General features: G+C 36.3%; 1 protein-coding gene across 1 annotated transcript; it reads right to left on the reverse strand.

Annotated features, from left to right (window-relative positions):
* Positions 1-939: 939 nt before the first annotated feature.
* KLB (klotho beta) lies at positions 940-24,887 on the reverse strand. The gene is made up of 5 exons (XM_072406316.1): positions 24,040-24,887; positions 10,277-10,787; positions 9,104-9,372; positions 7,177-8,320; positions 940-4,951 (listed from the first exon to the last, which is right to left on the reverse strand). Exons 1-5 carry the CDS (start codon positions 24,775-24,777, stop codon positions 4,545-4,547), a joined length of 3,069 nt encoding a protein of 1,022 aa, XP_072262417.1. The 5' UTR covers positions 24,778-24,887; the 3' UTR covers positions 940-4,544.

Here is a 24,887-nt window from a genome sequence, read left to right on the forward strand (position 1 = left end):
TTAAAGTCAAAATCCAGAAAATGTTCTGCTTAGTAGTTTTGTATACGGTAAGTTTTTATTTCTGTTTGTAACTTATTGCTGAGTTTTTTCCTTTGCCAGTGACACCTATACCTCCTATGGGCTTTTCTAAGGTAGGAAGGCATAGACAGGAATTAACATAATGTCAGATGTAATGATCCTTTATTACTGGACTAAAAATATAGGCCCTGATTTAAAGTTCTCCAGAGCTAGAGAGAATACACTTTCATCAGTGAAGCTGGGTGATCCAGCAAACCTGGAATGGATCTGGTCCAGGATTGAAAACATTTACTTACAAATAGCTAATGGCTTAGGAAATCCATTCCAGGTTTGCTGAGTTACCCAGCTTTACAGATGGAAGTGTACTCTCTCCAGCCTTAGAGAACTTTAATAAATCAGGACCATAGTGTTGTCCTCCTTATTTGTGAGATTTCCTGTACAAAGCTTGCAGCCACAACTGTATCAAAGTGACCCATGTCCTGCTCCACATAAAGTTTCCAAATGAGACTGTTCTTTCTGGAAAATCCAATGTTTCTGCAAACCTGGCATGCAGGTACTTTCTGTATTCAATGTTTATTTGACAATTCTCTTATATAGGTAAAAACTAAAACTTCATAAAAACATTAGTTTAAAAACTAAAGCTCTAAATAAACAAATACACATAGTATAGTATTCAGTATAGTATTCAGGAAGGAAGAAAAACATTTTTGATGTGTCTTTTACAGTGTCATGTATTGTTATTAATATTATTATTATACAGTATTTATATAGCGCCATCATATTACGCAGCGCTGTACATAGTCCATAGTTGTGTCACTAACTGTCCCTCAAAGGAGCTCACAATCTAATGTCCCTACTATAGTCATATGTCATTAATGTAGTCTAGGTCAATTTAGGGGGAAAAAAAAACACACTGATATATTTGACATTGTTAAATCCATTTTATTTCCACATACACACGTAAATCACAATGAGGAGTATTCAGAGCTCAAACATTAGGCTATATTTGCTACCATTTCATTTTTTGTGCAAAGCAAATAATAAAGACTTTCATATTGTAAAATAGGTCTGTGCAAGCACTGCCCAAGCCATAAAAGGCCCAGCATACTATTAACAAAAAGAACACAAGGACCCAGCTGGGGCAATAAAAATACAAATCCAATAATATAAAAATTGATGTTTAGTTGATATATAAAACCCTGTGTCCATATGCATTCAGATGATTGTATAATTTTACATTACCTACTGCATCTGTCTGTACTGTTTATATCTAGGTTAATGACAATTAAATGTAACTCATTTGAAATGTAGTTAAACAGAGACTTGTGTCTGCACTGAACAATTTCCTCATTAATAACACATCGCACATTTTTAAAAATAAATATATTAACCTATGTACATATATAGGATCTGGAATGTTGGGCGATTTCTGTCCCCATAATATAATTACACAGTTTTCCAGGTACTTGGTAAAAATAAGATATTGCTGAAGGTTCTATCTAGGCACATAGCTCTATGAATAAGTTTGGAGCAGCCTTTCTCAGTCCGGGTTTTATGGATTTTTAGAGATCCTTCTAAAGATGAGTTATATCTGCATCTCCAGTAAGTAACCACTGACACTTGTTAATTATAATAATTATTTTCATTATATGTAAGGGAGTCATTTTTTCCACTGACCACCAAATAGGAAGCATTACTGCACACTACTACATGTACCAGGATCTATAGATACAGCAATTATTAGAAAAAGTTCTCTGAAACCTAAAAAGGTATTACAAAGGGGATCCCTAATGTTAAAAAGTTAGATAAAGGGAACATTGGACTGTTTTTTCAACTACCCACACATGGGGCATGTGTTTGAATATAAGTATGGCTTACAATGATTGGTTACATTAAAAGCTGAGCACAACTGAGAAACAACTAAACACAAATAATATATATATATATATATGTATAGATGAGTTGTTTTACTTGCAATAGAATTTTTATTACTGTTAATTCAGTCCTGAGATATACACAGACCCCTAACAGATAGGGGATTACACTACTTCAAGCTAAGCAATACAATGATGTACTCTCTCATCACATTCATATGCATCAAACCTGTTTTGCTCAGGGAATGCAAATCAAAGATATCTAAACTCTGCATGTAAAAAGTATATTGATGTATTAATGAATACCAATTAGGATCCATTAATGACTTTATCTGTTTGCTGTTCTAGGCCAAACAGACTAATAGTAACATAAATATTTTGGTGTCCTCGAAATTGTGCCATCAAAACAGCTATTTCATGAAAAATAGTAATGATTTATTTAATTCATAGACAATCTATGATTAAAAAAAAAACAGAAAATCCTGAGATCATTAAAGGCTATATACTTAGCTATTAGCTGAGTGCTTATGATATACATCTTTTTAAACTGATATTAAGTCATAGCTTGGATGTATATCGTACACTGCAACTGACTATGCAATTACTTGGTATTGCAGTGTGTGGTGTTGCTTTTAGGACTGGAAACTTCCATAGTCATCTGCAAGTCCTACCTTTTTGTGTTAAGCTGATCAGAGATGGACAGATGATCCACCAAAAGTAAAAAGTTGCCAGAGGCCCTTTAGCCTTTAAATGTTACCCACACTACCATACCTAATGGGGCAGTACAATTGAGCAGTAATGTTCATGTCAGAGTTGACTTCCAAAGAAGATAGCTGTTTTTTCTTTTTGTTAATCTTAGAGGGCCTAGTTGTCACAGGCAAAGCTCCAGCTTTTTCTATCATTTACAATATTGATGTGGCTATAAATGAAAAGGCAGTGGTAGTACCCACTTTACTTGGTAGCAATAGTCTGATTACTGAAAACTAAATAAAAAGACGCTGGGAAGCCAGCCAAGTTATATTGCACATATATATTATCATTATGTAGATTTGTGCACAAGTTGATGTAAAATCTTGGAGCCAAAGTAATCATCCAGTGTGCATTCCTGATTGTTGGGATACATATACACAATTTTACTTTATGTCAATTTGCTACACACTAACTGAATCTGTCAGTTTGTAATCATTTTAGTTTTGATGGGTAATGCATGATCTTGTATTCCACACGACTGACAACTATTTTTTAAAAACAATTTTTAGTGCACTGGAGGTCATGTGACTGTTGACAGATCATAATTTAACCATTAAAACATGATACACTTCTGTTCAAAACTGACATCGTTAAAGAGGAAATGCACAGCAAATATACTGCACAGTATCTGACTGCAACTAAAGGAGCTTAGTGTATATGTATCCTGACAGATAGGGGCCCATTGGCTAACATACTTTTCAGGACTGTAGTTTATTTTTAAACTTAAAAACTAAGCATAGTAAATGAGAAAATTAATGATTTGAAGTAGTCTTTTCATTTAGTTGTGAACAACATCAATTTTGAAAATAATCAAAGTGACCATGTACAATACTGACTGCTTCACCTATATGAGACCAGTGGACTCATTAATTTTATGGCAATTTCAAAACAACCTTGTGCCAAAACAGATCTTAAAGCGGAACTAAACTCAATCACCAGGGGTAGAAGTACTTAGCAGAAAAGACATGCAAAGTTCCTTTTGCCAAAAAGAAAATTCCTGGCTAATGGTGGCTTTTCTGCCCAGCTCTATATGCAAAACTGTTTCTCTTCTAATCAAAAACCTCTACCCAAGTGGTGACAGAATCCTAGACCTGGTGTTCCTTTACAAAGGTAAGCCTGTCCTATAATTGCCAAGTACTGTATGCTGTCCATACATGCTGAATATGACAAAAGCTCACCAACAACTAAAAATAATTTAGTTCGGCTTAAGTGACAAGTGACATAACTCACCTACTATTACTAACAACTGGCCAGTACTGAAATCTCTTGTAGTAGGGGTAGGTGAAATAGATGAAACCACCAAAATCTTTTAAGCCTTTGAAATAAGAGGAACTATGAAAAAGAATACAAACTGGAATCTAGGAGGGAAATGTTCCTCCTCAGAATGTTTTAAGTCTAAGATTGTTTTAAGTCTAATCAAATCTAATTCACTTAGAGGCTGAATTAGAGTACCTCTTCTTCTCATAGTCCACTATTTTACATGCCTTAGAACAAAAATATATTACTACCTACAGTTCTGAGCTGTGCTGTTCCAATGGTAAGAACCTGATTGGTTGGAGAGTGTTTAAAGTGGAGTGAACCATGCTATTACTGGCCCACAAGTAAAATGATTTTTTTAATGATCAGCATGAATTTTCTTTTTACCTAGGTAGCTGTATACATTTTAAATAAGGAAACAATATTAAAACATAATGGAATTTTATAAATTAGAATCTATGTAAGTCCTGCAAATCTTGAAAAACACACACCTGTACAGGCAAGGCATGTGCCAGACACAACGTAGTCACCCGATGTGTCGCCAGTGTAAACATACTCGTATGCACATGGGAGTTCATTCGACTTCAATATTAGGATAACAAATGGAGTGAATTGTAATGATGAGTTACTTGTGTGCAATCATACTCAGCACTGGCTGAAACCACCTTTCTTTTTAATGAGCAAGCAGGCATTGTGCTGGTTCTTGATTGATTGCAGTTTTCTCCTCTTTCTTTTATACTTTCTTATGACTGTAACAGTTAATAAAAGAACTATAGTGGAGAAAAGACAAAAGCTGAAGAATATAAGTGGTTTTCTCTGTTGGATAAACATACAGAAATGACAAGTGTTTTCTTCACTCGTTGTCCTACATGAGTTGTCCACTTGGTTCATTGGAAAGCCATTTGCAGTAATAATTGCAGTGTATTTGTACACAGAAGCCTTGGCTTTCATGTTGTAAAATGCAGAGTTGTAGAATCCATACTGTGGTTTTGTTTTATCAGCAAGTTTAAAAGCATAATATCCTTTCAGGTTGATGTTATCCTGTAGGTAGGCTGTAAAAAAAAAAAACACAATTTACATAAGGGCTTATAAGTTGTTTGTAATTTCTGGCACAGCACATTTCATTAACACAAATTCAATATTGCAGTTAAAATCTGGTGACCATGTGCCTGCCTATCGAGTTGGGTCTTCTTGACTGTGAAATAGTGTTTTTGAAAGATCTGGCAAAACTAACTTACAAAAATGGTTCAACAGTACCTAGTATGGTAACATTAATGTAAATATAAATATAGGATAAGCACAAAATGCTGACATTATAAAACTAGATTTTACCTGTGATCTAAACCAGGGGTGCCCAACAGGTGGATCGCGATCCACCTGTAGATCGCAAAGGCAACGCGGATAGATCGTGGTGCCTTGCCTTTCAAAATAAACTCTACCGCGCACAGGAGTTATTAAGTCCAAATTCCATTCCACCATGACTGATGATCATTTGGAAGTCTGTTTGAAGCTGGCTACCAGCAATGACTGTAAGGTAATGGCCAAAAATGTACAGAATTGGGTAAACAATAATGGTAAACAATAAATATTTAAGATATAAAGTATACTCGGTATATATATATATATATATATATATATATATATATATATATATATATAAAAATAAATATATGTTTAGCATTTTTATTGTTGGTAGGTAATTTTGACTTGGTCATTTTAAAAGTAGCTTGCAAGCCAAAAAAGTGTGGGTACTTCTGGTCTAAACAATATCTAAAGCAGTCAATAGTAATTACATGTCCAGGCTGGTTTGACTGCACTGTGGGTTCATATCAATGGATCTATACAGAACAAGCTAAATCTTAAATACTAGATAAATTCTTCTGAGCAGGGTCTTCTCCTCCTCCTGTGTCACAGTCTGCGTCTGTCTGTCATTTGTAACCCCTATGGAATGTACAGTGCTGCATAATATGTTGGCGCTATATAAATACTGTTTAAATTATTCATAATAATAGTAATAACTTAAATACTTAAAACCAGCCTAATAGATATTGCTGGGACAATACACATGCTATTCTGTTTATCTGTGACTATTAAATGGCCATGAAATCAATTTATTATATACATAACACTCAGTTAATATGATTCTGGTGAATTATGATATATCTATGGCCAAATAATGTAATGGTTTATTGCTGTCTTGTACACGATTGATGTTCAGCCAGAAAAAAAGATGGAAAAACTGCTTACATCACATATCAGATAAGGAACTTTATCAGTTTAGCCTTTTTAATGCTGAAATGACTTATTAATATAGAGTGGGTGATACTTTTTTTTACATTAGAACATAGCAGTCGTAAATATTTACAGAGCTTACCCAAGTAAATGGCCTATATAGGTCATACTGTTTCATTTTGCATGCACGTTTCAGTATATTCTATATTTAGCCCAGGAACCATTTATATTATCAACTAAAGAATCAGTCCATCAGATCCATCTATCAAGTGCTTAGACAAGGTTCTCTGGCATCTAAACAAAAGTGTCCGCGTGTGCTTATGCAGTTATTGGGCCAATACAGAGATTCCTAAAAAGACTAGTGACCCTGTGGATGTCCACATTTGGTCAATGAAATATAAACCATGATCAATTTGCACATATTAGGCATAGTAAAGAGACTGGCAAAGAACCACCAGACATGTTTAATACACATGGGTTTTACATTCTTTTCTTCTTCTTTTTTCCTCCTATGTCTTTGCTTGTACTTGTTAAGTTTGGAGGTTTCTCATCTGCAGCCCCCATTTTTGTGCAGTGCTGCATAATGTTTGCACTTTATAAATAAAAGTAATAATAATAATTTATTTCACATTGCAGAGAATGCACTCTGGTGTGTGAGGGTCCACAAAAAGAAACAATGCTAGACATTCAGGAAAGGAGAACGTGTTGCTGGATTCTCTACTCAACCAGTAGAAAATTCAGTCAGCATCATCTTAACATATGCTGCATGAAACTAAAATATTACTTTTTTTTTAGAAGACTAATCCATTAAGGGTTTACAGGATATTTTGAACTATATAAAGACATGTGTATTCTCCTGGATTGTAAGCTCTACGGGGCAGGGTCGTCTCCTCCTCCTGTGTCACTGTCTGTATCTGTCATTTGCAACCCCTATTTAATGTACAGCGCTGCGTAATATGTTGACGCTATATAAATTCTGTTTATTATTAATAATAATAATAATAATAATAATAATTATAATAATAATAAATTCTAACACACTTACCTTTAAGTAACAGTTTGTTGTATTCCTGCAAGTAATACATTCTAAGTTCATCATTGTCTGAAGCTTTGTCGTCTACTCCATTTGCTGTGATATAAATAGGCAAGTTCCCATAGTTCTTATTTAACCAGTTTAAAAGTTTTCTAATCCCATGAGGGACTACTGCCAGCCCACTGGATGACATGAGACTCGTTGCATCAGAAAGAAAGTAAACATCTCGGTCAGCATCAAATCTTGTGTCATTCTTTGGTTCATGGATTACCAATCTGGTGGTAAAATGATTTATGGCTATAAAATCAGCCGAGCCTTTCACCAATGTTTTTTCTTCTTCAGTGAAGTGGGGCAAGAAAGATCTAGATGTCCCCTTTTGGTTCTTGAAAAGGATGTATTGTCTCATGAGCAGTGGATAGTCACCTGAGCCAAAGATCGGCTCGGCAATCCAGGCAATGTCAAACTGCAGAAAACGCTCAGCTGCTGCAGTGTGAGACTGGAGAAAAGGGTTAGCAGGCTCAGCCCAGTCAGTGTGTAGAGACAATGATATGTGGCCATGTTGTAGAGGTCTGTATTTCTTGTCATACAAGCGCCATGCTGTGGCATGGGCTATAAGGGCATTGTGCACAGCTTGATAAGTCCTATTGCTACTGCTATGATAATATTGACTTAGCCGATTTGGTTCATTGATCGTGATCCACTGCTTTACTAGGTCACCAAATTCCTGGAAACATAGATTTGCGTAATCCGTGAACACTTGGATATTTGTCTTGTTTAACCACCCTCCATTTGCTAATAATGGCCCTGGAAGATTTAAAGATGCATGGGTTGGGTAATAAAGTGTCAGCGTGGTCTGGATTCCAATTTTAGATGCCTCATATATCATACAGCGGTAATACCTAAGAACTTCTCTGTTAATTAAGGACAGATCTCCATTTGGCAGAATCAAGGACCAGTTGAGAGCAAATCTGTAATTGGTGACTTTCATGTTGGTCAGCAGCGCCAAGTGCTTTCTGATGGTAATAAAGTCAGTGCACTGAGGTGGACGAGTCTTTAATTTCACTCCTTTTACTGCATGAAGGAAGCCATCACCTGTAATGTTCCATACATATAATCTGCGATCCACAAATTGCGGTGAGGAGGGAGCCAGCTCTGCCTAGTTGGAAAAGATATAAACCATATAAAAATTGTTGGTTTAAACAGACAGGTTCACCTAAGAATCTTTGGCAAGTTTGTCACTGTGCAGTTGTCACATTTCTGTTGCTGGAAACTCTTATATGTGATAGTTTCCAGTGACAGATAAACAAACTCGCTCTATATACAGCACTATCCTGTTCATTGGGGAAGGGAGATGGAAGAACAAGCCAGTTGTAACCCCCTGTGCTTTCCTCTATAGAAAAACACAAGGGTTGTTCTTTATCAGTCATTCATCAACCTACATAGATAGATTGAAGAATGATGGTGGGGAAGCATTACTGTGGGGCCTGATTTATGAAAGCTTTCCAAGGCTGGAAAGAATACACTTTTAGCAGTGAAGCTGGGTAATTGAGAAAACATGGAATTGATTTTTTTTTTAAATATTTTGCTATTTGCTAGTAAACGTTTTGAATCTTGGACCAGATCCATTCCAGGTTTGCTTGATCACTCAGCTTCACTAATGAAAGTGTATCCTCTCCAGCCTTGGAGAGCTTTCATAAATCAGGGCCAATGTGTTTACAAAGCTTAACCCTTCTCCAAAGCCATGTCTCACAGTTATAAAATAAAATAGGCTGTCTGTTTTGACACTTAGATTTTGACACCCACATTCCATCAACACCACATTTTATAATGTTGCTATTACTGACAACTTTCTTTGGCTTTACTGCAATATAGATTGGTGCGGTTAATGTTTGTAGAAGATATCATTAGGTAAACATGTGTAAAGAGTAGAGATACTTACCTTCAGTACAGAATCTGTTATTCCCCAAGAATAGTTACATGGAAATTGTCCATTAACTGGTGAATCTTGTGTACTAGAAGGGAATCCATTTTGGCTGATGACTTGTTTGTAATACAGTGCAGAGGATTTTGGGGTTAGTGCTTTGTCCCTGTTGTTGAAGTCCACATAAAACAATCCACGCCTAATTTTATAGCCTTCTTGCCATTCAAAACTGTCCATCAGAGACCATGCAGTGTAACCGAAGATCTGTATGCCGTCATGTTTAATAGCTGGTACACAAAAGTAAAAGAGAAAGCATGTTACAAATAAACTGTAATGTTTTCCTAAAATAAAGTGTGCAATGTTATGCTAACATCTTGGATAATACAGTTCTAGAATCATGAGGGTGTCAGGGAGTTTATGGATCATGGCACATGAAACTACTTTATGCTAACTGTACACCGGTCCCATATGTATGCCTAGCTGTCTTCCCTGCAGCTACATGAAGTTTAGGTAAAGACTTACATTTCCTTATGACAAGTAGCACTTCCATCTCTGTACATGGCCACTTATCCTAATCATAAGCATTAGTTTTTTTTTTTGGAATTCCATAAATATTAAGCAGCTTTTGAAGGAAAGGGAGTTTTGTGGACGTTTTGTATTTCTTTTTAGACCAAGTTTTTTTTTTCACATGAGTAGTTAAAAATCTATTTAAAAAGACCAGCAACTAGCAAAGTCAGCAACTTAAAAAAATGAAGATAAAAGCACAAGTATTTTAAGCCCTTACTTGCAGTATTTTTCCTTTCCATGATATTATTTATTCACTTGCAATGTGCCTTTCAACAACAGCTCCCTTCATACTTTCATGGTATAGCAATCTCTTCTTCTGGAGGCGTCCAAAACTCTGTGTGCATGCCCAGCTTCTCTGCCCTTGCCTTACCAACCTACACAAACTTCTATTTAGCTGCCAAGATAGGAGTGAAATGAATACTAGAAGGAATACACTTGATTGAAAGCTCTGCTGAGGCTGCTGTCTTCACATCCTGTAAACATCCAACAGCAGTCTCAGGACTTTGGATGTCCACTCAACTGAGAATTTTATAGGTAAAAAAAGAATCAATAAATATGTTAAAGGCTCAAATTTTTTGGAAATAGGTTTATTAAAATTAAATGGCCTGCTTACTTATAACCTACCTTGTAAAACATCAACGATAAACTTCTTCATGATATATAGTGTAGTAGTGTCTTCAGTTCTGATAATGCTGTTTGAAAACCAGCCGTTTTCCATGATTAGTATCCTGGGGTTGTTATACTCTAGTTTAATCCAGTTCAATACTCCTCTTAGATAAAGGGAGACACGAACAGTCTTGCTGTCATTATTGGACTGCTTAAAATTATTTGGTCCAAAGGAGAATGCAAAGAAGTCTGCCGTGCCTTGAATGTAAGCTTTCTCATTTTCAGAGAACTTTGGCAAAACAGAGCCATACTTTGTCTTCACAATCTGTGGGTAATCACCATCACCATGAATTGGTTTTGCAAAACTTCCAAGTACAGTTTCCATGGACTCTTGACACATTTTAATACCTGAAGCGTCAATGTGTTTAGTTTCTGGTTCTAACCAGTGTGATCCCAGGGTCACAGACACGTACCCTTTTTGCTTTGGACGGAAGTTGGTATTATATGTATGCCAAACCGAAGCATGAGCCTGCAATACAAAAAACAAAACCAAATTAAATTTAGAAACAATAAAATATTTACCAGTTTTTGTTATATACATCATGTAGACTCTAATGTATCTTTATACAGGCTGTTACTTTTTTTAATGACTTTGGATGGCCAACATCAGTATTTCAGAAAGATATCTATCTGTAGAATGGAAATGATCTTATGGGAAATATATTCTTTTTCTTTATTAAGAAGACAGCAATCGCAATATCCACTGGGATATTTATAATGTAAATCAACAACATTTTGATAATTACTCAAAAAGAATATGTAGTTTAAAAACATTACATTACAATATTGGTACCAACCGAAATGCAAATAGGAGCATATTACTTTAAATTGCAAGAATTAAAGAATTAAACGGTTAAAATGATTAAAAGGAAAGAAAGCAGATTAACTTCTACATTCTTAATTAAAAACAACTTAGCACTGCTGAGCAGATATAATAGGCAGAGCAAGCCTTAATTAAGATACAATTTTGAATTGTTTGGTCATTATGCAATTTATGTAGCTTACGTATCTATTTAAAGGGTCATTCCAACCAAAACTATTCTATTTAGGGAGAAGGGGGACTTAGGACAGTGATTTGTTCACAGTCTTCTTGTATCTCCCAGGGACTCCTGTACTGAGACCATCTCAGCAGATTTCCTGGTACCAAAACATGTTGTATTTGCTCTATGTTAGAGCAGTGGTCCAGATCTGCAGCAGATCCATGCACCATCTGCACAGTCACAAATACTGCTCCCAAATTAAACACACTCAGTTTTTCTGAGAAGGAATTGTAAGCAATGCTCAACAGTTGTTTAACTGTACAGGGAATGTATAGAGTACTTAACTGTTGCTCTCACATAAAATAGGGTTAGAACTGCAGCATTAATCAATTATTTTGTAGCACATATAAAAATATATAGTGCATATAAAAATACCATTGGTTTCTAACACTCTGATACCTATTTAATAAAATATGAAAAGTTCAGTTTATATTTGTTGTAGATAAACAATGTAAAATTGCATATAAAGTATTCAAGCTCACCTAATATTATTGAAAAAGAAAACACAATAAATGTTCTGTACAATTTGATCTCATTTAGCACCCCTAGCTACAGTTTATCGGTTTGTCTTTATCAAAGCTAAATGTTTGCTTAATACCAAGCAAGCACACCAAATCAATATTAAGCGTTACAATCTCATCTTGTGAAATTCCTATTCCAGCTGACATTTTCCCCACTATAGATGGGTAAATGAGTTTGGTGGTTAATTTAAAACCACAGACAAATAAATCACTTGCATCTCACGCATTGTACAATACAGAAGAGAGCCCCAAGCTTATTTTATAAAGCAGTGAATGTGACATTCACCAAAATACACAACAGGCGTATCTTTTTTTTTTTTTAAACTGAATTTTTTGAGAATTTTTATAAACAATACCAGAAAAAACAGGGACAAGATATAAACATAAACACAGTGTACGGTATACCGAATATTTAACAGTACATCAAATAGGATCATACATATAACATATTTTAAAAATAGCAGTAAAATGTAAACCAAACAGTATAATAACAGGCATATCTTTACGGTTCATTTAATTACAGTGATTGATTTACCTGTAGTGATTGTTTTGTAAATGTCACATTCACTGCTTTATAAATATGACCCTAAATGTCACATTTAACTCTGCTAATAATTTTTTTAATGTAAAGAGGAAAACAAATATAACATTTCTTTTACTGTCTGTTACTGGATCCCGTAATGGCATGATTGTTTCTTTTACCTCCCACTCATACATACAATATGAGTTGGCTTTCAAAATTTTGAAAATTTCTACAAATGCTTTAATGTACAGTGCTGACCCATTAAACAATGAATATTTACTGATGTTCTATACTCTATGATCTATGGAATCTTCAGAATGTCTTCTCAGTCCTACTGGGCAAATCCCTCTGTCTCTCAGTCATGTTCCTATAAAATTTGGCTGGGGGGTAAAGCCATGGCCCCGCAACCAATTTTTCAATGACATCCAGGCAGACACAAAGGCTTTTGAAAGCTTACAGCTCTAAGCATGGAAGGTGGACTGGCTTAAAGCAACAATATATGCCTGTTAGAACACAACAGACAGAATTCTGGATCTTATCTTTCCTCTAGCACTGGTGGACTGGATGCTTGTAAGTCTTGAGGTGAGAATGAATTTATTAAAAAGGTAAACTCCAAAAAAGTAAACCTCTCAAGTGTTTATGGAATCCTCCTACCTTAAATTAAGCTGTACCAAAGACATTTTTTTTAATTTTAAATGATATCAATAAAACCTGGATCATTATAAACATATAGATTTTAATTTTTTTTTAAAAAGTCTATCTTTGTGATGAATTTGGAATGGTAATTGGTTTTATGTGCAAAATGCCTGAATATCATAGATACGGTCATTGGAAGCTCATGTGCCTTCAGGTAAATGATAGTAACCTCATGTGGTAATATAGTAGGGAGGAATACCTAAGCACTTATAGGCCACCATAAAATATAAAGTGGGGCCATGCACATTGCAAATATAGAAAACTAAAACTAAAGCATATTCTGTTTTTATTTTTTGCATTTCCTGTTTTCCAAAATAACAGGGAACATGTATGCTGACACAGAGTTTCCCAACCAGGGTTCCTCCAAGGTTTCTGGGGGTTCCTTGAGCAATGGGCAATTTGTAAATCTCCGGTCGGTATACCTGCCACCAATCGTTCTGGCTATCTGTAAAGGTGGAATTCTTACCATTGCAAAGCAATGTAATAGGCATGGTTCTTAGGGACCACTATGCTAATATACTGTTGGCTGTGGATATAGTAAATATAGCAGGGGTTCCCCGAAGACTCGAAAGTGTTTTTAAGGGTTCAAGATCATGCCTAGAGGGAGGGTGCTGTGTATACCTTCCTGCAAACATCATAGCACCCTTCTTCATTACTCCCCTAAAGAGCCCTTAGCCTTGGTATCGGAAGGTATGCAAATATTAAAATGCTTTGATTCCAAAGCAGACTGCATTTGTGTGCAGGTTGTGCTAGGTAACACCTACATGTGATGCTAATCCTCCATAACTGAAATGACTAAAGTGCAATGAAAAGCTAGTTGATGTTGCACCTTCTCCAGGTAGGAATTGAGGGCTCTTTCTGATGTTCTACAGTGTGAGAAGCAATATCAGTACAGTAGAAAAACCTCTACAACTGTGCAAGATTGAAAGGAATGCTGGACTTCAGCTTAAAGTAAAAAAAATATATTCACACTACATCCTGTCATGCTATAAAATTGCCTCTCAATTGATTGCTGAATTCTCAAGACCTCCTGGGAAGTGGGGACCCATTGGAATTACGCAGCAGGGCCTAGGGCTCTGGTGGTTGCTATCATCTTATGAGTTTGCATACCTACAAGCAGGTTAACATGTTCTTTAAATACCATTTTACCTACTAAACATGAGCCTCAAAGGATCATGGTAAAGACCATGCAATTAATATAAAGAACCATTCCTTTTCCAACTAGCTTCCAAAACAAATTTTAAAGTTCATTGAGTGCATTGTGTGGGAACCATATTGGTGCAGCAGGTGCACAGTCAAGGTTTACTGATATGTGCTATTTTACAGCCTATCAGCATGTCTGGGAAGACGAATTGAGGGATATGGAGGTTTGCCATCCCTTGATCCCTTTGATTGGCGTTGTATCTCTTGGTTTAAAAGCTGCCTGTACTCACAAACTCCTTCACACAGATTAAAGTATGTTCACAGAAATCTTATTTGATACATTTGTAAAATTGTGCTTGTTTAGTTTTCAGTTCTACTCTCTCTCTCTGTGTTAGAAACAGTGTTTACATACACATATCACTATAGAGATTATTGATCAGTCTTGTGAATACAGTCATCAATATTCACTGACACTTTGTAGACCTTTAAACCTTTCTACACAAATCCTAAAGCTCTTTTGAAAGCCTTGGGGTGGACATAGTTTAATTCCTGAGTTTAATTCAACCATCAAATGAAATAGCCAATCCAAGATCAGGCTGTTTAGGGTGTCCTATGGGGGAATAATGAGGGCCTGCACCCACTTATGGGCTTCTATTGCTTTCCTGTTTTTAGGTGCAGGAGTAAACATTTCCCAACAACCAATAGCCAATGGAAGCTCTACCAGATATTTACTATACCGGGGAGAAAATCTGTGTAGAAAACACTCTCTGCTATATGTACAAGATAAAAAAATATAATAAAAAAATAGAAACAATAAAAGTAGAATGAGCAAAATTAGTTCTCACTGATTTTGTGCTGAAACCTTATTCATATTTGGCAGGTCATGGCAGTAATCCAGGTCAACAATCAATATCAGAGAGTAATCCGCTGTTTACTCGATTTACACAAAGAAGTGTATGGCCAGCTTCAGACTATTGTTTTACAATCAGACAGACATTCCTCACCCTTCAAGTCACCTCCCTATTTCAGAAAGATTCATACAGTTTGGGGAGTACCATACGCCAATGATGGATCTCAGATGGTAATCTTCATTGTTTAGGCCACCCAGAGTTAGATTTCTGGTGCTCTTAGATCAAATTAAATATAAAGCAAGAATATATGTTTAATTGTTTAGTAATCATTGTAAACCATTCTGTGTAATGTATCTGTGAGAGATGTACCCAGCAAGATTTGACTTAATACAGCAGCACTGCAAGATGGACATAGATCACTTAGTAACCATATTACCTAAATGAGCTTTCCTTGTTTTGCAAAGATGCATAAAACAAACAGGCCCAACAATTAAAGATCAGCAGAGAACAAATGTGTTTGCAGGAGGATTAGGGCTTGTGCTGTTGGTGTCATTTACTCATTTACTTGCATGTTTTGTCATAAGTAACAAAGACAAGACAGAACAATTGTGTAATCAATGCTATATGCATTAACACTTAGTAAAAAAAAAAAGAAACAAAAAGTCAGTTATTGATACAATAATAAAACTAACAATTGGATTTTTTTTTAATCTCTGTATTCTGAAATATTGTAACCTATTTAACAATTTGCAACAAAATGTTACTGTTATAAAAGTAAAAAAAATAGTCTTGTAACAAATCCAATGCATTATTTAATGTATTTGGGGTGAAGGATCGGTTGTATGCAGCTAGATGTGATTAAATGTTTTTCTCCAACTATGTGTTTACATTTTGCATCCCCTGTTATCTTGTTTCCCCCTTTCCTAAAAATGCTAGTTTTTAAAAAAATTATAGTCATTACTGCAATTCAGACAGAATATGGATCGTGGAAAGGGGGTGGCAAGGTGATGTATATCTGCCTGGAAACATCACAGCACTTTTTCAGTGCTCATCTCAAAAACCAACTATAGCGGGCCCTATCTGACTTGCTACAGATTCTAATGCACGACGTGAGATTGTGAAATCAGAATAAGCAATGTTAGAGCAGGAGAAGAGCCTGTACAAAGGTGCAAGGTATCCTGGAGGTACAGCTGGACCTTTTAGCGTTAAAGAGGATATTAGTGCATGAAATATGTATTTCTTTATTAAATGACCATCCTTATATAGAATGAGTTTTGACTTAAGAGAGGCGCCGTTTAGTTTGTATGTGTAAGCAACATTGGTAAACTAAAAACATGTCAAAGAATATCCTTCCTTTGTGTTGCTTACAAATGGACTGATCCCATTTGGCTGCTGGTACTGGCTAAAGGGCACATCCATTCACCAAACCATTCAAGAAATGGAATTATTGAAGCTGCACGCTGAAGTATAGTCCCTGTCTGAAACAAATGTTTTATAGTTTTTGTTTTAAAAAACACAACATATGTGTCACATATGTGTCACGCCACAGACATGCATTACATCTCACTCATGGCTTTAGTCATATTCATATATAAATGTGTGTAATATATATATATATATATATATATATGTATATATATATTTATAATTCATATTTTAACTGATTATTCAGATCAATAAATGAGATATCTCTTTACTCCATGTCAACACAGAAGTGCGCAAACAAATCAATAAACATTCAATAAATGATTTATATCTTGTACCTGTACAAACGTGTATGCACATAAATATAGAGACACGGGATAAAAACATTAAACTTATATTTCTGATTCTCAAAATCTTTATAACCCATGTAAAACTGTAACATCATATTATCAAATTGAGAAAGGCATAAACAATTTAAAAGCATCAAAATGCCAACATTAAAAAGTAAGTATGTGATCCTTGTCATAACATAGGGTGATGATTATAAATATACATTATGGAATCCAATATATAACATATATTATGATTCACACTCGCATGAATAAATGTCTCCCAACAATTCTTCATCTGATTTCTTTTATAACACAAAAAGGGGAGGGGGATGACAATGACAATTTTCCTTAACCACATCAGAATTATGATAAGCTTATAGAACTATATAAAACTATAACCATAATATTACTAGGCTATCTTTATGATCTATAAGTCCATCATTTGCAGGATAACATTACTTATATGCAAGTGAATATAGCAGTTTTAGAAAGGGAAGAATAACAAGAAATTACATTTGTTATATACATTTTGCTGATATATATATATATATATACACACATATAAATATATATAACCTGCCACAGATCCACCATCAAAATGCCAAATGCATTAGAGGATGATGAGGAAGTTTTTGGAAACAAACAGAAGGGTATCATGTAAATGGGGTACAGTTTCAAACCCAAGGTGTTACATATAAAACAAAAAAGGTGGTAAGTGCCAAAATCAGTGGAAATAAGTAAAAAAAAATAAGTGAAGAAGAAAGGAAAGCAGGAGAACCGGAAAGAGAGGGGGGATTGTTCTATCATGATCGGGCCATGCAAAGAAAACCATATCAACCTGCTCGATCTAAACTTATAAGAAGTTGTATCAGACTCTGGTGGCATCTGTAATCTATGGAGGAGGTAAATTGAGACCAATAGAACCATGTATTGAAAAGTTTCCCACTTGCCCGTCATATAGAAGAGATGAGATCTTTCATATATTTAATTTAATTGATCTGCTGGAACCACAAATACACTGGAGGAAGCTTATATTTCCACCACTTTGCAGAGATACAGGAGTTGGTCGCTACAATCAAGGTAAAGAATGTCTTTGGTGTTTTGTACAGCAACAACTATAATACCTTTGTTTTGGATTTGGAATTTACTTTGGATCGTGACTGCATTAATTTCATCAATTGCTAAACAATGGTATATGAAAAAGCTTTTTCTAATTCAGATGACATGGTGTATTTAATATATCTTAAAAGTTCAGCCTTGATATAGTGTTAGATTGGGTGGGTGGTTGGGCCAGTGACTGACCACCCAACTAGAAATAAAGACAGTAAGTAAAGGAATTCTAACATTGTGGGATGTAATGGACTTTGGTATACAGCCAGTGCTCACAGATGAAACAAGCTTTCAGGCTACAGGTGAAGGTCTGTTTATATTGGCTTTTGCTTGCGTCCTTGAAAGGTATTTGAACAGATTTTTTAGCTCTGTGTAGGTCCTCCTAAAATTAGTACTGATAATACACGTAAAAGAGAAAATAGGATGGTAAAGTTGTCAAGTAATGATGACCAAGCTGTTTTTATGAATTATCTGGATTGCAATGATTCATGCAACATCTGCAAACCTTTGGGGAATAGCACCAAAGAGATAGCACCATTCCAGTTGATGCTTGGTGGCCATCAACATGTTGCCTTGGTTGACCTTCCACCATCCTCCGTGCATGACACCTTCTGATAGACAATCAGCTCTAAATTGGTTTGCAGGAGCACAGCACTTCACATTCTGTAAATGCACTTGACTAATGTCACCATTGACAGTGCATTGTTGTCAGTGATACCAATATTCATTATGTTCAAAGACCAGTGCTGCTAAGTGATATTGTCAATCACAGTGCCACGAGAACTGTTGTCAATGACAAATTACCAATGTACATGGAGGATCAAAGACCAATGCTTTTTACTGCCTGTTATCACTACTATCTGTAATTTTCTTCACTCTCAAAATGAAGGTCTGTTTAGGGAGATAATAAACCTTTAATACATACTGTCTTTATTTACTATATTTTGGACTAGATTATTAACATTTATTTTCCTTTTAGTTGGATAAAAACAAAATATTGCATATGAAAATGGTATTTTCTTTAATTGTAGCTACTAGGTGGCTGCTTTGTAAATTGAATGTTTACAGAATTGAAAAGCTCAAGCATTCCACCTAACCACTGGGCATCAGTGTTAGATTTAGGATACATACAGTGTAACAGAACTATTGCAATGTATGTTGTTGTAATTCTTGAGACAGATGAACATATTCAGATTCAATATTTAGCTGCCTCTGCCTAAGCAGCCAACCATTGATTTAATCCAGGAATGTCAAAACTATGGCCCGGGGGCCAAATCTGGCCCAAAACGTCCTTTTTTTTGGCCCCCAAAGGAATCCTAAATATGACCTGCAGCAGGCCCGCCGCTGCATTGAAATAGCGCTCCTACTACAATTCCCGGCATCACTCACGTCTATAGACCAGTGGGCTCTCTGCCTATGTGTGGCCCTGCATTGGACTGTTTTATAGACGCAAGTAATGCTGGGAATTGCAGTAGTGGCATCACTCGCATCTATAGACCAGCGGGCTCTCTGCCTTTGCGTGGCCCCACATTGGACTGTTTCATAGACGCAAGTAATGTCAGGAATTGTAGTTGCGGCATCACTCGCGTCTATAGACCAGTGGGCTCTCTGCCTATGCGTGGCCCAACATTGGACTGTTTTATAGAAGCAAGTAATACTGGGAATTGTAGTAGCGGTGCTATTTCAATGAAGAGGGAGTTCCAGCAGCGGGCCACTCATTTAGCCTGCCTCAATTTTTTCAATAATCTTCAAGGTTGGCCCGTGACTTTGTCTAATTTTTTTATTTTGGCCCTCTGTGTATTTGAGTTTAACACCCCTGGTATAGCCTGTCTCTAAAAGTTTGACACTATCTTAATGAGGAACTGTGGGAAATTGCTGCTTTGTTTGACACAGAAGGCGGGAAATTCACATGGTAAGGATTTGGGCCCCTATGTTTAGATTTTCCTTACAGTTCATGAGAGGTCTTTTAATCACTTTGTGATATTAGGCCCACTTTGAGGGTTAGGGATCTGGTAGAGGTAGGGTAGGTTTATTGTTATGGATAGTTACTGGATAGCATTTAAACTTGTTTTAGCATAGAACAATTGCCATGAATATCTTTAACCAGGTTGCAGGAATAGATCATTCTACATTAAGAAAGCGTGTTTGAAGCCTAAGAGCATATCTGTGCACAATTTATAGATAAACTGTCAAGAATTACGATATTGTTTCAAATTGATGTCCAGAGAGTGGCCAGAACTGGCGTCAACAAGGTAAATATTGGGTGTCCCTGACGCAAGTTCACTTTACACATGAGACAGAGGTCAAGGATAACACTATTCACCGCTTTAAAGGCTAACGGTATTGTATACGTGAAATGACAAGTCACTCAGCCTGGCTGTTCCCAGCCTGATCACGTCAAGTCATTTGACAGTCAAAAGTTTGTATGATCGGAAAGAATACTTTAACTAATTGTTTTACTTTCTTATAGTTATGGTGTATCTGTGCTGACCTCTGGATTGACAGTAAAGGTTTGCTAAGTCACAATTTCAAGTGTATGGAACATGTCAACGTGCGTAAAAGATGTTCTTTAAAAGCAAATGAAGTGAAGCTGCCTATCTGATCACCCAAAAATGTCTACTTTTCTGTGGGCATCCTAAAAGTGCCCAAAAACATCAGACTGCTACTGGACAATATAAAAAGTACAACAAAAGCTTTAAGTTATAATTTAATTTGCTTTATGTGGTTCCAAGTTTTCACCTGCATATTTTTAGAATGTGGGAGGTAAACCACACAAACATGGGGAGAAGCTGCAAACTCCAAGCAGATAGTGTTCTTTTTTTTTGAATCTTGGACCTAGAGATTTGAATCTGGGACCTAGCACTGCAAAGTGCCAGAGTGCTAACCTCTGAGCCACCGTGCTGTATAAAACCTACAGATTTGAAAATATTAAAAGACCTGAAGGTACCTTACACGTTAAAGCTTATTATTAATATGGTTTTATTGATGATACTTTTACATAATAATTTACTACTAATTATAATATTTAGACCATTTCTTCTCACGTTCACTAAGAGACGCAGTTGTAGTTATCTAAGCAATGTGTGTGTGTGTGTGGTTACTGCTGTACAGGAGCCCAAAATCAACTGCTGAGCTTTCTATAGTATTGACACACAGTTTTTCAAACCATTTGTCCGGTGGGGAGATTGTTTTAAAAAGGAAAGTATGAGAGTTAAAATTCTTAGTCTTTTTTCTTTTTTTTTGAAAACACTTAATTAACACTTAAAACAGTCAATGGAAGTGGTTGACAGGACAGCAACCTTGAGATTATTATACAGTATTTATATAGCACCATCATATTACACAGCGCTGTACAAAGTCCATAGTCATGTCACTAACTGTCCCCTCAAAGGAGCTCACAATCTAATGTCCCTACCATAGTTATATGTCATTAATGTAGTCTAAGGTCAATTTAGGGGAAAGCCAATTACCTAACCAAATGTTTTTTTTTGGGATGTGGGAGGAAGCCTGAGGATCTGGAGAAAACCCACGCAGACACAGGGAGAAACTTCAAACTCCATGCAGATAGTGTCCTGGCTGGGATTCAAACCTGGGACTTAGGAGGCAAAGGCTGGAGTGCTAACCCCTGAGCCACCACAAAACATCCACCTTTCTTTACAAACACCTGAAACATTGAAAGAACTAAAAAAGTCTCTTTCATTGCTCCCGTCCACTACCATTATAAGAGGGCTTGGCAGTTCTTTGGTGGTATAAGTCAAATGCTACAAAACACAGCCACTGAAAAGCAATCTGTAAGCAAGCCCTAGATTTCTAATAGGGGATTGGGCATTAGAAGCAAACTCCATCACCCTGAGCATGTGTAAAACAAACCATGATCAGTAAATTATTGATTTAACAGCATACAAATACATAAATTTACACTACCTGCTTTCAAGGTCACTTCACCAGAAATAGTTGACAACAATTTTTTTTTGAGGTTTTCTTTTCATGTCCTTTCTTAATCTGTCTTTATTGATCTATGTCCGCCTTGGGAAATCAGATTCAACAGGTTGGGGGTAAAGGTACTGATACACGTGGCAACTGTGATTGCAGATTATGATCATTTCTTCTGATAAATAATAGTCACCTGTTGTACCAGGAGGAAAACAATTTCTTTGATGACTATATTTCACATGGAGGAAACACTAATATCACACAATATATATATCTGTCAATGTATATGACCAATAAACTGTCACATATGCAGCAAACCATTTGTGCTAGTATTGTAAAAGAGTAGGTTCAAACAACGTAAAAGTGTTTTCTATATATCCATATATCCATGGTGCTCATCTGTAGCAACCATCAGTAAAAATCTGTAATTTTGTTGCCTTTGGTATAATTTTTAGACCCACAGCTTGGAACATCTGAGTTTTGAAGGTACCGCTATGTTTACATGCTCAGGAAAGGTTCACTTATAGGTAGGATACTTATCAGCAGGTCTGGCAAATACTGGTAAAATAAAATGATATGCTTACATATATTCCTACTCATTCTCCCCATTTCCATAGAACAGATCTGCCAAGCAGCCTGTCTGTACAGCGATCATTCCTAAAACAGTCACCCAAAACGATCACTAACAAATCTTCAGGCGATAGGTATTGTGTCCTAAAACCCTAGTTTATACAGATAAAAAGAAAGAGCTTTTGTTTGGCCTTATTAAAACTTTCCAAGTGCTTTTAATTTCAAAGGCTATTCTTTAACATAGGTGTGTGATTTATGGCACACAAGGAAATCACAATGCATTTATGTTTGTGAAGGTTCTCATTTATACAGGTCACTGTATAACTAGCAGTAGCTAGTCACCTTCACCTGGACTTGTAACATTGAACACGTTTCGCAGCTTCTTCATCAGTTCCATCTTCCACATTACAAGAACATGTTGAGCTGAATGTAACTAACTACCACTAGATATAATGCATCTATTTTGATTTTGTTCCCCTCATAAAAATTTTCCATAAATAAACAACTTGCAAAGCTTACCAAATGCTTCAATTCATGTAATTGTATTTATTGTGAGTGTGTTCTACATAGCTTTCTTAAAACGTTAGAAAAAGTCCCCTAAACAGATCCAAACTGCATAAAAATAATGCATTAATACAACTGTTTTTTACTAAATATTTTAGGTTTTTCTTCAAATCACAATGTGAATTTAAAGAATATCAATTGTGTGTTTATTCCCCCACCTCCTAGATTGCAAGCTCGTCGGGGCAGGGTCCTCTCCTGCTGTGTCACTGTCTGTATTTTTCTGTCATTTGCAATCCTTATTTATTGCAACATATTACAGCGCTGTGTAATATTTTGGTGCTATATAAATCCTGTTTATTAGTAATATTATTATCTATGCAAATGTAACCTTTGCCTGGGATGCAGCAAGGAATGGTAAAAACCCCTGGTATCCCAGTGGGAACATTTCCATTTACATTTGTGTAGGCACAACAGGTAGTTAGAGGACATATAAAAAAAGTGAGGAAAATGCCCCTAGTTATCACTGGAACAAGTATCACCATTGTAAGATTTACTCTTTTTTATCTATCTAGACACAAATATCTTTTCTATTAACACGGACTATACATCTAATGATAATAATAATAATTAAAACAAGTAAACAAACAGTAATTTAAACCTCTGAGGTTCTAAGCAATCTTCACTATTTTATATGTACAAAAGAAAGTTTTGATTTTATACATCTAAACCCAGCTTTCATGTCTTGGATCTAGATCAGCATTTATAAAACATGTCCTTCCACCCTTTTGATGACATATTAAAAAGTAAAACAGTGTTGCAAACATATTATTAGATTTTCTTTGCAACATTCTGTTAGTGTATATCTGTTTAACTAATGCAGAAGTCTCATGGAAAAATGAACATGTTAGGATTGATTTATATTATATTCATTGTGAAAGGGTCCTACTAATAACTGCACAGATCTAAAGGGAAAATTGCAATAGACTGACAAGCACCAGGCAAGGCATAGTAGATATCCAATGTTTAAAATGTGTAGGTAATATAAATCACAGCAGAGATATACATTGATTTACCTTGATGAGGTTGTGGGTCACTGCTGCCACCATTGCCTCGCCTCCTTTCACCCAAGGTGCATGGATCCCTGTGCCATAACCATGCCAGGCTACCAAGTAGGGATTGTGCATTGTGATCCAATATTTCACTCGATCACCGAACTGTTTGAAGCAGAAAGATGCATAGTCATTGAAGAGATGGATGACACTTTGGTTTGCCCAGCCACCATACTGCTCCTGGATGGGCACAGGTAGGTCCCAGTGGTACAAGGTGATGATGGGCTCCTTGTGTTTGCTGAGCAGAACATTGATGATCCGGTTGTAGTAGAGAACTCCTTGCTCGCTGGGAATGTTATCTCCCCGAGGAAAAAGTCTTGGCCATGATAGGGAAAAATGGTAAAAATCCACACCTAGGAAATCCAAAGCTGGCAGCTCTGTTCTGAGGAAGCTATCTGAGATGCCCTCATGGTACCCCAATGTTCTGTTTGCCACCCAAGCCTGGTTGGATTTCATAAACTGGTCCCATACAGATTGTCCCTTGCTGGGGTGGTCTTCTTCCACCTGCAAAGAGGCGCTGCCTACCCCCCATAGAAAGTCCTTGGGGAATGTCCCATGAGTGAACAGTTGGCTTTCATTTAAAGGGTTCACCTGGCTCATACTTTCCCAGACTTTCCTGCCATCTCCGGGTTCACCTATCACTTGCCTTGTGCAAAGCAAAACCACAAGGATCCAGCAGCCTTTATAGCAGATTGCTTCCATGGTGCTCCCTATGGTCTCCTGGCTTTGGAGTTTCTTTTATGCATTAGGATGGACAGGATTCCATTCAGTGATCTTCAGGAAGAATAGATGTCCTACTGACCCTGCTCCGC

Source organism: Pyxicephalus adspersus, chromosome 3, assembly GCF_032062135.1.
Source record: "Pyxicephalus adspersus chromosome 3, UCB_Pads_2.0, whole genome shotgun sequence".
NCBI classification, from domain to species: domain Eukaryota; kingdom Metazoa; phylum Chordata; class Amphibia; order Anura; family Pyxicephalidae; genus Pyxicephalus; species Pyxicephalus adspersus.